The 14,670-nt window shown below is 37.8% G+C and overlaps 1 protein-coding gene across 6 annotated transcripts in view; it reads left to right on the top strand.

Moving 5' to 3' along the window:
• The window catches only part of GDPD4 (glycerophosphodiester phosphodiesterase domain containing 4), a 112,712-nt gene extending 98,541 nt beyond the window's left edge, over positions 1-14,171 (top strand). The window contains exons 21-24 of one of the 6 annotated variants that reach the window (XM_007490910.3): positions 2,126-2,194; positions 4,863-4,928; positions 9,732-9,782; positions 13,269-14,171. In XM_007490910.3, coding sequence (XP_007490972.1) covers positions 2,126-2,194; positions 4,863-4,928; positions 9,732-9,739 — 143 coding nt within the window. In that variant the 3' untranslated portion in view covers positions 9,740-9,782; positions 13,269-14,171. Of the gene's footprint in view, positions 1-2,125; positions 2,195-4,862; positions 4,929-8,043; positions 8,139-9,731; positions 9,783-13,268 lie in introns of those variants that run through there. The other 5 variants (XM_007490912.3, XM_016421973.2, XM_007490909.3 and 2 more) reach the window with 5 other exon arrangements.
• The last annotated feature ends 499 nt before the right edge of the window (positions 14,172-14,670 follow it).

The following is a 14,670-nucleotide window of genomic DNA, read 5'->3' on the forward strand; positions in this document are numbered from 1 at the left end:
TTCACTTATAAATTGGTGTGATGGAGGGGTAAGTCAGGGAAGGTGTTCTAGAGGAATGGTATGCCTGGGCTGAGCCTTGAAGGAAAGAATTTAAGAAGATAAATGTATAGAAGTGTCCATTCTGAGTTGGGTTGGGGGCCAGTTTAAGCCAAGGCTTGGAGGCAGAAGTAGGCAATAAAATGATAACCTGTACAGGAACTAGAATTGGAAATGAGACAAGATTCCTCTTTCTTGGAGTCTGAGTAGCTGCCTAGGGCCACCAGCTCTGCTCATTCTTTATAAATACATCAAGAAACAGAGTCCTTTGAATAATATATCCCATCTCCCCTGAACAGAAATGGGAGCAGGAAAGATAAATGGAAAAAGAAGAGAAAGACATGAAAGGTTGCTTTCAAAGCCCTACTCCCTCATCCACTGACCCCTTCCTCCCCATTCAGGGTGAGGCAGATACCTAGGATGGCAAAGCAGGCTGGGCACACTGAACATAAGCCAGTCCATAGGAAAATCAGAGACTTAAGAGCCACCAGAAGAGATAATTTTGTATCATAGGTGGGTTCAGAAGGCCTAACAATGGAAAAACATTAGGATGCTTACCCAAGGAACTGGTGGCTCCTTGTGGGGAAGAACAGGATATTAATGTTCTCAGGTTACCTACTGTGGGTTGAAGGATAGGTGCCCATGGCATACTTGGGTCTTTCATGTTGGGAGGGAGTATTAAAGTTCCAGATAAAGTCTTACGTCATATAGAAGCCCTTTTCTAATGTTTCTTAATTTTAGTGCCTTCCCCTTGTTGATTATTTCCAATCCTTTTTTTATCCTGAATTAAGTTTGTATGTTGTCTCTTCCACTAAAATGCAAGTGAGAGCAGGGACTATCGTTTTTTTAATCCCCAGTGCCTAGAACCATGTCTGCTACAATAAATAAAATGCTTATTGACTGATTTGAGTTTTACTGGTATATATGTAATAGGAGATAAGCTGACCATACAGCCAGAATATAGAGAACCTTAAGTTTCAGTTAAAAGTTTTTACTTTGTTGGGAAGGCAATAAACCACTCCAAGAAGATTTTCTTTAGAGAAGTCTGATTGGAGTACCTTTGTAAAAGTACTGAGAGTCTGGTGTACAGGGTAGATTGGACAGAGAAGAGCTAGCTAGGAAGCTGTTAAAATAATAATAGAAGCAGTTTTGAAAGTCAAGGCTCTTCTTTTGATTATGGCTTTCAGATAATCCAATAATTCTTAAATTATCTCTCCTCAATCTATTTTCTTTTTCTTCTTTATCAATCCTTACCTTCTGACTTAGAAATCAGTTCCAAAGTAGAAGAGCGGTAACGGCTAGGCGATGCGGGCAGTGGGAGTTAAGTGACTTGCCCATGGTCATATTGCTAGGAAGTGTCTGAGGTCAGATTTGAACTCAGGATCTCCCATCTCTAGATCTGACTCTTTATCTACTGAGCCACTTAGCTGCCCCTTGTTCTGCTTTTTATGGTGTCATTTTCATCAGTATTTTTCTGCCTCTTTTATCAAGCTGTTCATTTTTCATAATTTCCTTGCATTACTAATTTGTTTTCTCAATTTTTACTTTTATCATTCTTATTTTATTTTTAAAATATTTTTTTGCTCTTTTTTGATCATTAATTTAGCTCTTCCAGAAATTCTTATTGGACTTATGTCCAATCTACATCTTTTCTTTGAGGCTTTGCTTGCAGTTGTTTTCCTGTCATTGTTTTCTTCTTAGTTTGTGTCTTGATCTTCTCTTGTCTCCATAGTAGATTTTTACAATTGGGTTCTTTTTTATTGTTCATTTATCCACTCTGGTTCTTGACTTTGAACTTTTTGTTAAAGTTGAACTCAGAACTGCTCAGAACTGGGTTATGGTATAATTTTCAAATAGTGCCCAGTCCTGCACCCAGCAGAAGCACAGGAGTTTCCTTGTAATATTCCTGTGAAGGCTAGAAGGAATGACCCCAAGAGAATTTAACTGGTTAGTGTCCCAAGAAGAAAATGGTAAAAAGCTACCAGGAGAGCAGAAGAAAATATTTAGAATCTCAACTTTATTTTTTCCACGTGGGCCCATCCACCTGTTTCATTTGCCTATTTTAATTTCCTCTTCTCCCACTTTTCAGAAAACCTGAAAATGACAAGGAGCCTCAGCACAGAGAGTGTTATAGGATCCAATGATGAAGATATGCCAGGTAACCTGAAGGGGAAGTCCTACAACCCCAGATCTAGAAGGAACACTGAGTCTTCCATTCTTGACCTACTCTATTGCCCCAGGAGAAGTCCTGGCTCAACTGCTGAGAGCATCTGTGTGGGTCTTTGGCATCCTTGCCCACAAACCTTCTTGGGCAGATGGTTATAAGGCAGAGACTCCAAATTTCCCTGGGGACAAACTATCTCTTCTTTCTTTTTTAAACATATCAGAAATTTTCAACAAATATTCATAAACTAATTTTGAAAGCAAAGACCTCACTCCTTCTGAGGAAGTTTCTCCTTATTAGAGCCGAAGACTATCTTCTCATAACTTCTACCCATTGATATTAGTACTTCCTTTTAGAGGCAAGCAGATTTCCTCTTTGGTGTGGAAGTCTGTCTGATGTGTTCTCCCAAGATTTCACTTCTTGGAGTCTGCATGATCTTTCCACTTTGTGACATGCCATTAAGAAGTGCCCAATATTTTAATTATACATAACTCCCATCTTATCCTCAGGCTACCCCTCTAACGAACTCTACACTGATAAACTGATCCCTGGAAGGTTACATATTGTTTAAGATTCATGAGGTCTATGTGGGTGAAAAGTAAAAAACTATCACTTCCATGTCCTGACAAGTATAGGCAGTGAGTAGATACAATTACCTCAAAGTGAAGTGAAATACTAAGATGTCATGAATACATCACATTTCCCCTGCAACAGACTCTTCACAAACACACACATCATCCATGGGAAGCGTGGGCATATCTACAAGTTCCAATGGGAATGAGACATAAATGTGGCCGGGACAAGTTATACCTCTAGCACTGTGGGGTCTGATAATCTGCTTTGCTCATGGTACTCTCACACTGCTTCTGCTGGGCAGATTTCTCAGAATCCCTGGGTCTGCCCCTCTCTGTGGCTTTCAACTGCCCATGCTAATATTCTTCTTTAATAGATGCCTGCCAGGTATCACCATTCTTGGAACACTTCCCCCACCCCGATTCTCTGTCCTTAACACCCTGCTCCCTGCTGGGTCTGGTCTCTTCTCCTGCCAAGCAGCTCTACTCTATGACACCATCGGGAGGGAGAAAGGGAGGAGAGAATAATGCTCTCTTTTCCATTGCCCTCTGGGAGAGACACAAGGGAAAAAAAGGTAAGAGGAATCCCCTCTCAGATTTGGACTCTTCTTCCATTACTTGCTGTCATCTTCAAACTCATCAGAGTCAGAGGTCAGACTCATTGGAAACATTCTCTAGGAGTATGTCTCTTTTTAAAGGCTGCTAAGGTTGTGTTAGAAGGTAGAGTGCTGGGAAGATTTATTCTCCTGAGTTCCAATCTGGCCTCAGATACTGACTAGTTGAGTGACCCTGAGCACTTAATCATGTTTGCCTCAGTTCCCTTGTTTGTCAAATGATCTGGAGAAGGAAATGGAAAAGAACTCCAGTATCTGCCAAGAAAACCTCAAATGGGGTCACAGAAAGTCAGGCATGATTGAACAACAAGGTTGTGTCTGATCTTCAGCTATCCAGTGGCAAGCTGCCCACCTAATTCCATGATGGAAGAGTTTTATATCTCATGAAATGATAACAAAATGAAAACCCTTTTTTTCTTTAAGATATTAATGCTTCATTGTCTCTATTGCCTGTTCTGTAATTTCATTAGCTGGGGTGTAGATGAGGGGAGAATCAATTGGTCAGGGGTATCTAGACCAACCTTTCCTCATCCCTCACCAATATGTAACTGACTTACTACTACATTTCAGCTCTTCAGAAGGGGTGGGAGTGGAGGGAACAGAGATGATAATTACTTCTTTTGCCAGCTCTAGCCAGAATAGGTCTTGGAAAATGATGTAGTGATAGGCCATACGACTTTTTCTGTTGTTAACAAAGTCAGACTCCTTGATTCAAAACTGACCTCCCTCTTGAAAAGTAGCTCCCAGAGCTTGAAATGCAAAAGGTGAGATTTTTGCTTCTGTCCTTCCTTCAGGAATACCAGAGAAGCCTGGTAAGTAAAGATGGCCATAACAGGAATGGGAATTAACCTACAGGACTTCCTTTCTCTGATCCTCTATACCAGGATCTGTGTCACATACTGGTGGAGAATGTGTTCATAGTGTTTAAAGATCTACAGAGAGTTTGAATAGGTTTGGCAGCATTGGTTTCCAGGCCTCTCACCATCCTGGTGGCCCCTCTTGTGGGCAACCTCCAACTTGTCAGTGTCTCTCCTAAAAAATGGCACCCAAAACTGAATTCCATACTTTAGATGTAGTCTGATCAGACAAATTGCAGAAAGATTTATCACTTTCCTCATTTTGGAAACTGTGTGTGCTCATTGTGTAACACTATGCATGTCCAGATTTGATGCCTGTTTAAGAACATCAGATATAAAGAAAATGGACAGTATATATTCTTGGATGGTCTGTTTGGGGGGAAAAACATAGCAGCCACTCATCTTTGCTAGAATGCTGCTTTACATATACATGGTTTGTACTTTTAAAATGTCTATTGAATTAAAATATCGAAAGAGATGAAAGGGAAGAAATCCAAGTGGAACCCAGAAACGATAGACTAGGTGAAGAGATGGATGTCCTCGAATCCCAGAGCTAGAAGGCCTCTTTGATTCTCACCAACTGCCCTCTTTTAACTTCCTTTTCCCCACCTCTCCTCAGGAAATACGTTTCCTACAAGCATAAACAAAGACCAAGTGAAAGGATCAGCGGAAGAAGAAGTACTAGGTATGCTGATGGGAAAATCCCAGAGGGACAAAGCAACGAGGGACACCACAGTCTCTCCTTCCCTCTCATGATCATAGAGACCTCTCCCTCTTGTACCCATGGTCCCACACCCTCTTGTTTTGGAGCAGTTGAAAAAAAATGTATCTCTACATTTTTTTTACTGGCTAAGTAGCTCCCCCCCCCCCACCATGAGGTAATTATTATTTTACTGTACTCCAATTCTCCCAACAATTATGTTCAAACAAATGCCTATGTAACAACAAAATGTAACTTCTTCAACCCCCCAAAAGTACCAATATAGCCACTGGGGAGCACCTGGATGCTGAATTTAATGTTGGGTTACTTTTTTATTTTTTCCACACACAACCAGTCTTTTGATAACCTTCTATTCATTCAAGAATGAAAACTAGATTGTTCTATCTATCACTTGGAATAGAGAGCTAGAAGAGGCCTTAGAAGTCCTATTAGCTGGATCTCTCCTTCACATCCCATATCCTCAAATATCTGAAGATTATCAGATTATATTCTCTTGAATTCACTTCTCCAGGATGCATGTCAATGGTTTCTTGAACAGCATTGACCTGCTATCCATTCTCATCATTTTTTTAAAGCCTTACCTTCTGTCTTAGGATCAATGCTAGGTACTAGATACTCTTATGGTTGAATCCTTATATGTGGCTCAGAAAATTAACATAATTCTCCAGAATGGGATCTGATCAGACCACAACAAAATTAGACAACCATTTCTCTGGCTCTAGATAATAGGTGCATTCATGCAACCTGTAATGCCTTTCAGCTTTTTTTAATAGCTTCACTTCTGTTTTGAATTATATTGGATTTTACAGTCCATTGAAACCCTCAGTTCTTCTAGTTAGGAATTACTGTCTAGATACATTTCATGAAATCATTATTTTTGAACTGTAAAGTACCTAAGCTGTAATCTAGAATGACTCCTGTCTAAAGCAGATTTCACTCCAAAGCAACCACCCCAACCTCCCTCTGAAGGACCTTCAGCTACGGGGAACTTGTATCTCTCCCTTCTTCCCCAGTGTAGCCCATTCTATTTGGGGGTAAAAATTTTTAGTAATTTTAAAATTCTCTTGATTTGTGATCTGAAGAACTGTAATTACCACCTATTGGTTCTTCCAGAATCAAGCAGAATAAATCTAATCCATTTAACATGACAGTCCTTCAGATATTTGAAGAGAGGACTCAGGTCTCCCCACAAACTGTACTGTTCTCCAGGTTAATTTTCTCCAACCCAATGGTTTTTTCCCCTAGTTATTAAGTTGTATTGTATTTCTATCTTTTGTTTTTACATCACCATCTCTACACATATACACCCCCCAAATGTGCTATCCCTTATAACAAATATCAAATAAAGGGAGAGAATATCTCAGCAAAACTAATCAACACATCATCTAAGTGTGACAGTGTATAAAGTGTTCTAGTCCTGGAGGCTCTCACCTTTACAAAGGAGGGAAGTGCATTTTCTTATCTCGGAGACTAAACTCTTGGTCATAATTGCATAGCATTTGGTTTCAGGTTTTTGTCATTTTGGGGATTTTAATGGTCCTAGTCATTGTATTTTCCATTTCCTGGTTCTATTTACTTTTTCCGATTCATATATATTCCTAGGCACCTTTAAATTCTTCATATCCATTATTTCTTAAAGCACAAATTACATTAATGTTGTCATAATTTATTTAAACATTTCCCAGTTCAAAGCCATTTATTTTTTCCCAGTATTTTTGCTACCTCAGAGAATGCTGCTTGGACAAGTTTGGTGAAAATGGGACCTTCTATCTTTGACCTCAGAGAAAATGTCTAGCAGTGTGTTCTGTGGATGGAAGGCTGTGGACATTTTAGATCCACTTAGCATAATTCCATATTGATTTCCAGAATGGTTGGACAAATTTCCTGGTCCACCAATTTTGTTGGGGGACCTGCCTCCTATAATTCCTCTAACACTGACTATTCCCATCTTTGCTAATTTTCCGGATGTGACTTGAAACCTCAGGATTGTATGTTTACATTTATTTTTAGTGATTTTACACAACCTTTAATATGGCTGTTAATATTTTGCTAATGTTAATTTTTTGCCAATTCTTTTAAGAACTATTTGCTTATATTGTATGACCACTTCTCTACTGGGAAATGGCTTTTGGTCTTAGATATTTGTATTAGTTCCTACATATCTTGAATATTAGGCCCTTATGAGAAATCTTTGATTCAAAGAGTTTTTCCCCAGTTGACAGCTTCCCTTCTTATTCTAGTTGCATGGATTAAGCAAGAGCTTTTCAGTTTAATGGAACTAAAATGATCTGTTTATCTTTTATGATCACTTTTACCCTTCGTTTAGTTAGAAGGTATCAGATATGATTCTCCTCATTTTTAATAGTGTGATATTTTAATATTCAGGATATGGATCCATTTTGAGCTTATCATGTAGTATATATTGTGGAAGAAGTTTATCCAAATTGCTTTCCAATAAAACCTAGGCATTTAAAAAGAAGTTTTCCCCTAAGTAATTGATGGTCTCAGGTTTATCATACACTGGGTTAAGGATTTTAATGCTTTCTCAGTTTAGCTTTTCTAGTCTGTTCTTATGATCTTTTTAAATTCAGTGCTAAAAAGTCCAATATGATTCCCACTTTATGGGCCATAATTTGAGGTCTAGAATAGCTATGTGGCTTTCATGCTTACTTTGAAAAATTACTTCTCTTGCGGTTCCTCCAACAAATTTCGTTATTTGTCTAGCTCTATAAAACATCACTCTGGTAATTTTATTAGCAAACACGACATCCACAAATTAAGGTGTTAGTGTCATTTTTTTCTATTGATGGGCTCAACCACAAACAATGAACATTCCTCGTAATTATTTAAGTTGTTTTTATTACTTTCAAGAGTGTTTTATAAACAAAACTGAATGCTGTGTAACTATAGTGACCAAACTTATTCTTGAAGAAGTGATAAGAAAATATATCATCCTTCCTTCCTTGGAGAGGTAGGAGAATATGAGTGTGAAACATTTTATGTTCTGTTCATGTGTTGTTTAGTTTTGTTGAATTGGTTTATTTTTTCTTATTTTTCTCTTTTTAATTTTTATTACAAGGCATATCTCATTGCATAGGAGAGGATAAAGGGGATATAATCGAAAATGAAGATGATCAGAAAACAAATGCTATCAATAAAATTTTTTAAACTCTATTTTCCTAAGTCTTGAGTTTGCTTTGGTAGATTGCCATATATTTTATGTATATTGTAGTACTTTTGAATGGGACTATTCTTTCCATTATTTCCTCATGTATTTTATTACAACTGTGTAGAAATACTGTTGACTTTTGTGGATTTCTTTTGTGACATGCTACCTTTACTGAAGCTATGAATTGTTTCAATCACATTATTTGCTCATCTCTGAAGCTTTCTATGTAGTCATGTCATCAGTACATAGGAATAATTTTGACTATCTACACTTATGGGTTTAAAAAAATTCTCTTTCTTACTATTATTGCCATTTTCAAAACCATGGCAAATAACAGTAGAGAATGGGAATGTCCCAGCTTTCTTCTTAGTGTTTCTCACAGTAGAAAAAGTAAAATAAAATGCTAGGTTTGGGTTCTGGATAAATACTTTATTTCATATTTTAAAATCCCCTTTTATACCAATGATTTGAAGAGTTTTTAGCATAAACAAGTGGTGTATTTTTGTCAAGAGTTTTTTCTACATATATTGATCTTATCAAGGTTTGGAATTTTTTAAAAGAATGACTTTTAATATGATTAATTATGTTAATTTTATCATGATAGTGAACCATTGCTGTATTTCTGGTATACATCCAATTTGTTCACACTGAATACTTATTAAAATAAACATATTAAAGGCAGTTAGAGAGAATGATGGTTCAGTGGATTGAGAGCCTGGGTTCAAATATGACCTCCGACATTTCCTAGCTGTTTGATACTGGACTTTATAACACCCTTTGCCTACTTACCATTCTTTTGCCTGGGAACCAATACTTTGTATTGATTCTAAGATGGAAGGTAAGGGTTTAAAAAAATAAAAATATATATTGCTTTGGCCTTTTAAATAACATTTTATTTATGTTTTTAATCAATATTTATTGGTGACATTGGCCTACAGTTCTTATTTTTATTCTTCCCTGGTTTAAGACCTAAAACTGTATTTTTCTCATAAAAGAAATTTGGATTAGAACATTTTCTTTTTCAATTTTTTATTCTAATTAGATTAATAATAACAGAGGTATTGTTCCTTAGTAGTTCAATAAAGTTCACCTGTAAGTCCATATGAATCAGGGTTTTTTTCCCCCTTTGGTAATTCCTTTGGAGTTAGTTCAATTCCTCCCTCTACACTTCACTCCACCCCAAATTGGATTATTTAAGATCACTGTTCCCTGAGAGCTAATTTGGGTATTTTTAAAAGTCTTCTATCTTTTACATTCTCAGCTTTATTAGTCTGTAGTTGTGCCTAGTAGTTTCTGATAATTATTTTTATTTTCTATTTGTTGTGATTTTGCCCTATTTGATTTTTAAAATTTTGTTAGTTTCATTTTCCTCTCTATTTTTATAAGATTAGTATAAAATTTGTAAATCTTTTCAGTCCTTTAATTTTTTCAAAGAACTAACTTTATCAAATCTGTGCTCTTTTTTGTTTTCTATTTGACCTCATCTAATTTTCACAAAATTTCCTTTTCCTGATTATTTATTAATTTTATTTTTAAAATATTTTTATTGCATGTTAATTTGATTAATCTTTTCTATGTTGTTTAATGTATGTTTTCAGAGATGTAATTTTTCCTTTAAGGACTGCTTTAGCTGCATCTCAGAAATTTTGGTATGTAGTCTCATCATTATCATTCTTTTTCACATAGTTAAGTGTTTTTATAATTTGTTCTTTGACATATTCATTATTCAGGATATCATTAAGTCTTTTTCATTTAGATTAGTATTTTTGCTTGTGTTCCCTGTATAAACTACTGTTTTATCATGCTATTAAAGAGGATATGTTTAGAATTTCTGCTTTTTTTACAAATTAATAATTTCTACCAGAAGCCTATTTTTTTGGAAAGGTACATGTAGGATTGAGAAATGATAGTGCTTAATTTTTTTTCTTTTGGTTTTTTATATCACCAGAATTTCTCTTAGTACCCTTCCCCCTTCCTCCTCCCAGAGAAGCATCCCATATTACAAATATATTTTTTAAAGAAAAACAAAAGATAAAAATCAAAACTCATCAATATCTCAAATCTGAAGATAATGTCCTCTTTAAAGGAATGGGGTTGAGGGTGCCTTCTCATTTCTTCTTTGAAATTGTGCTTATTCTTTGTAATATTTACTTTTGATTTTTTGTAGGATTCCCCCCTCCCCCCATTTACATGGTAGTAATTGTGTATGTTGTTTCCTTGGCTCACTTTACTTCATTCTGCATCAGATTGTTCGAACCATTCCATGCTTCTCTGTATTAATCGTAATCAATATTTCTTTATAGCACAGTAATATCCAGCATATTCATGTACCACAATTTGTTTATTCATTCCTCAGTCAATGAGCATCTACTTTGTTTCCAATTCTTTGCTACCACAAAAACTGCTGCTCTACGTATTTTGATATAAATTGGGATTTTTTTCTCATCAGTGACCTCATTTGTGTGTATACTTTTAATAATTCCTTTCATAAGATGCCAAAGTCCGATTTATATTCTCCAATAGTTCATTTCTATAATTTCCTTTTTGTTAGATTTGTCTAGCTCTGAGAAGAAAATGGTCTCCTACAATTATTATGCTATTATTTATGTCATTTTGCAACTCGGTTAAAATTTCCTTTATGAGTTTAGTTGCTATGCCATTTAATGCCTATATGTTTAATACTTCTATTGGCTCATACCTATGTAACCTTTAAGCACAATGTAGTTTACCTGTTTATCTATCTTGACTTGTGAGTTTAATTTTATTAAGTTATTGGTTTTTATTTTTGCTTTGCTGATATGATTGCATCTTGGGCTTTGGGGAATTCATCTGATGCACAGTAAATTCAATTCCAGATTCTTATTACCATTCTGTGTATATCCAATGACTTGAACTCTTTTGCTCTTTGGGATATATTATTCCATTTTTTCCGTTTCTCACCTATGTAGATTGATTGTGTATTATTCAAATGGCCTTTTACATTTGAAGGTATCTTTGCTGATTGTGAAATTTGATTTTTTTTCATTAAATTATTTTAATCACTTCATTTGAATTTTCTAGAGTTTAAAACAGGATTCCCTGGCAGAATCTGTGATAATCTTTTTTTTTTATCCTTACCTTCCATCTTAGACTCAATAACTGGTTCTAAGTATTGGTTCTAAGGCAGAAGAGTGGTAAGGGCTAGGCAACAGGGGTTCAGTGACTTGTCCAGAGTCACACAGATGGGAAGCATCTGAGGTCAGATTTGAACCCAGGACCTCCCATCTCTAAGCATGGCTCACCCAGCTGCCCCTGAATCTTTAGTTTTTTAATGTCAACACATGTTTTTGGAAGAGTCCAAAAGATTTTCTCTTACTGATAATTGTCACACTTTCCTTAGGAAAAGTAATAGTTTTGGCATGATTTTTTTGTTTGTGTGGTAACTCTTTGTGACCTTATTTGGGGTTTTCTTGGCAAAGATGCTGGAGTGGTTTGCCATTTCCTTCTTCAGCTCATTTTACAGATAAAGAAACTGAGGCCTAAAGCTAAAATTATTTTACAAATGAGGAAACAGAGACCTAAAGCTAAAATGACTTGCTCAGGGTCACATAGCTAGTAAGTGTATGAGATGAAATTTGAACTCAAGAAGAGGAATCTACCTGACTTCAGACCCAGCACTCTATTCCACTGGGTTGCCTAGTTGCCCCTGGTATCTGAGAACCTGAGTTCAAATCCAACTTCTTATACTTACCAGTGCTTACTATGTTAATGACCTCGGGCAAGTCATTTAGGTCCTGATTTCTTCATGGGCAAGTCAAGATGGGGGAATTGAACCAAATGGGTTGAGGCCTTTACAGCTCCAGATCTGGGATCCTGTCTATTATAATATTTGTTCAATGCATTGGTTTCTTTTTTGATATTTTATTCATTCTTCCTTCCGTCCTAATACTTTCTTTTGGTTTGATTTTGGTTTGGTATCTTAAGTTTTTCATCTCATTCAATCTCCTTTAAGAATCTTCCTCACTCTTCAGCTTCCTCTTCTTCCTCATTCCTCCCCTCCTCCCCTCCCACACTCCCATGGTTGAGCTGTGGGGCAGCCTCAACCTCCTCACACTGGGGGTGCTGACCAGAACCAGGGGGAGAGGACTCCTGGGCTCTCTTCTACCCTGTGACTTTGACTGAAGTTGGCACATCTTGACCTTAGTGATCTTTTCTCCTTCTTTTCCTTTGCTTTTCTCACAACAACTCTAAGAGTCGGACCTGGTGCAGATGTTATCATCTCCATTTTACCAATGAGGTAACAGGTTAGAAGATTTAAGGGGCTTTCCTATGTTCACAAGGCTAGTCATTGGTCAGTCTGGGACTCAATTCAAGTCCTTGGTTTCTAAGTCCTGCTCCTTTCTGCCACACCATCACAAAGACCCCTGTTATTCTACAGGATTCTCCTTAAAGACTACACAGAGCCCTGCTATAGGATTTCAAAAGACCCACTGTGATTTCTTCTTCCATGGAGCTCCTTCCTTCGTTGGTACAGATCTTTCCACTCCTTAGCTGATGATCTGTATGGCTTGTTATGACACATCTCATGGCGGGATTCTCCAGAACTTGGGATGGCCCTCAAAAACCAAACATACAGTCCATCACCCTTTCAGCTGGGTAGGCCTGCCCATGGCATGAGCTTTGTCACCATAGGCTTCCAGAGTTCAGGAGTACCATGTTGATTAAATTAAGAAAAACATTTCGCCATCTAAGACAGAATTTCCCATAACACATGTCCATTCAAGTTTTCTTAAAATGCATTCATGTTTAATGGATTTTCCTACATTATTTCTATATTCTATTTCCATAGTATATTAGTTATATGTTAAACTTGTATATCATATAGTATTTTGGCATTTGAAGACTTTAGCAAGGGGAATATAGAATAAGAGCTTGGTGCCAGCTTTCTGGACTTGCTTGAGTACCAAAGGCCTCAGTGCCTTTTGGCTCCATGCATTAACAAATCAGACCTTAGAGAATGGAAAGGATTGGGAGAGTGAAAGGCCTACAAACCAGTGGGAAACCTGTGTCACATATTCCACTTGCCCACATTTGGGATGAGGAAAACACTTCGTAAACCTGAGTTTTCTTATTTTTAATTTTTATTATCCCTACAGAAATGTCCAGCCTTTCATTGGAGAACTCCAAAAATGATCCATCCTGTGAAAAAATTTCCAAGCCTTCTGCCCTGCAAAAGTTCTGCTAAATCTTCTGAGTCCTGGACTTTGGCTGGGGAAGATTCCCTGGATGCCATCTCTCCTTCTACGTATAGAAATTAGTCAGCTAGTTCTCTACCTCTTTTTCCTTGTCTCTCTCTCTATCAGGTGGTGGTTCTTGAGGGACGGAGGGAGGGATGTATCTGAAGGCCAGCCAAAGATGGTTTCCTAAGAGTACCAAGTTGCCATCTGCTTTGGCCTTGAGCAAGAAGGGCCAGGCCAAGTTGAACTAGGTCCTTCCCAACTTCCTCCCCTATATTCCCCAGAAAGCTTACCATGACATAGAGGAGCATGAAAAGGACAAGAGCAAGGGCCTCGCCTTCACCTCTCATCCCACTGAAACATCAGGCTACTGTGGACCTGGTCTGAGTGAAACCAACGACCAGGGGGGAGGTGGGCTGAAAGGAGCCTATGAGTCCCCAGGACCCTGGTAGTCATGACACTCCTTGACATTCCAGGGTGCATAGCCAGATTTGGGGTTGAGGTATGGGTCACTTCTGGGGTTGGAGATAACCTAGGAAACTTGAAACACATCAAGATCTTCGCAGAAGAGACTAGGCGCCACTTGTACACAGTGTCCTCCAGAAGCTCAAAATAGTTTTAGATTGGAATGAGACTTGTCTGCCAAGATGACTGATGAAGCCCCACAGGAAGAACATCAGTGGGGATACCTAACAACATAATATAGATTCTTAAGCATCCCATCTCCTGTCCCTTGTTTCTCTATTAAATAACTCCTGTTGAAAAGTCAGGCATCAGCAAATATTGGAAGCTTCAATAAAGGAGAAAATGAAGCCTTCAAAAGCTGGGGTGTCTTTGGAGTCTGTGTTAGGCTTCTTAAACCACCATCTCTATGGAAGATTGTTCTGACTTGAGTGCCAGGAGACAAGGAAGGCCACCCCTGGGGTTAGAAAGCCAAACTTGGAGCTAGAAGAGGGGATTTGCCATTGCTTCTCTGAGCCTAATCTGGACTGCCTACTTAACATGCCTATCCCAAGGTTACTAAGTGACTGAGACCTGTAGTGGAAAGACAGATCTTGGTATTGGGCAGATATGGATCCAAGTCTCACCTACTGGCTAGATGACCCTGGGCGAGGGATTTAACCTAGGTGCTTTAGGTTGCAGAGAAGGTGCCTGCTTTGGTTAGTGGAGATCCCTTATATAGAGCTCCTACACCAGTGAAATCCTGGGTTTAGTCTACAAAAGAAGTGGGGAATTGTTAGGTTAGAGCAAAATGGAGGCCCAGGAAAGGTCTGCACGGATGGTGAAGGAAGCACATTTCAACTTTGGCAGGATTCAACTC

Source organism: Monodelphis domestica, chromosome 4 (genome assembly GCF_027887165.1).
Source record: "Monodelphis domestica isolate mMonDom1 chromosome 4, mMonDom1.pri, whole genome shotgun sequence".
NCBI lineage: Eukaryota > Metazoa > Chordata > Mammalia > Didelphimorphia > Didelphidae > Monodelphis > Monodelphis domestica.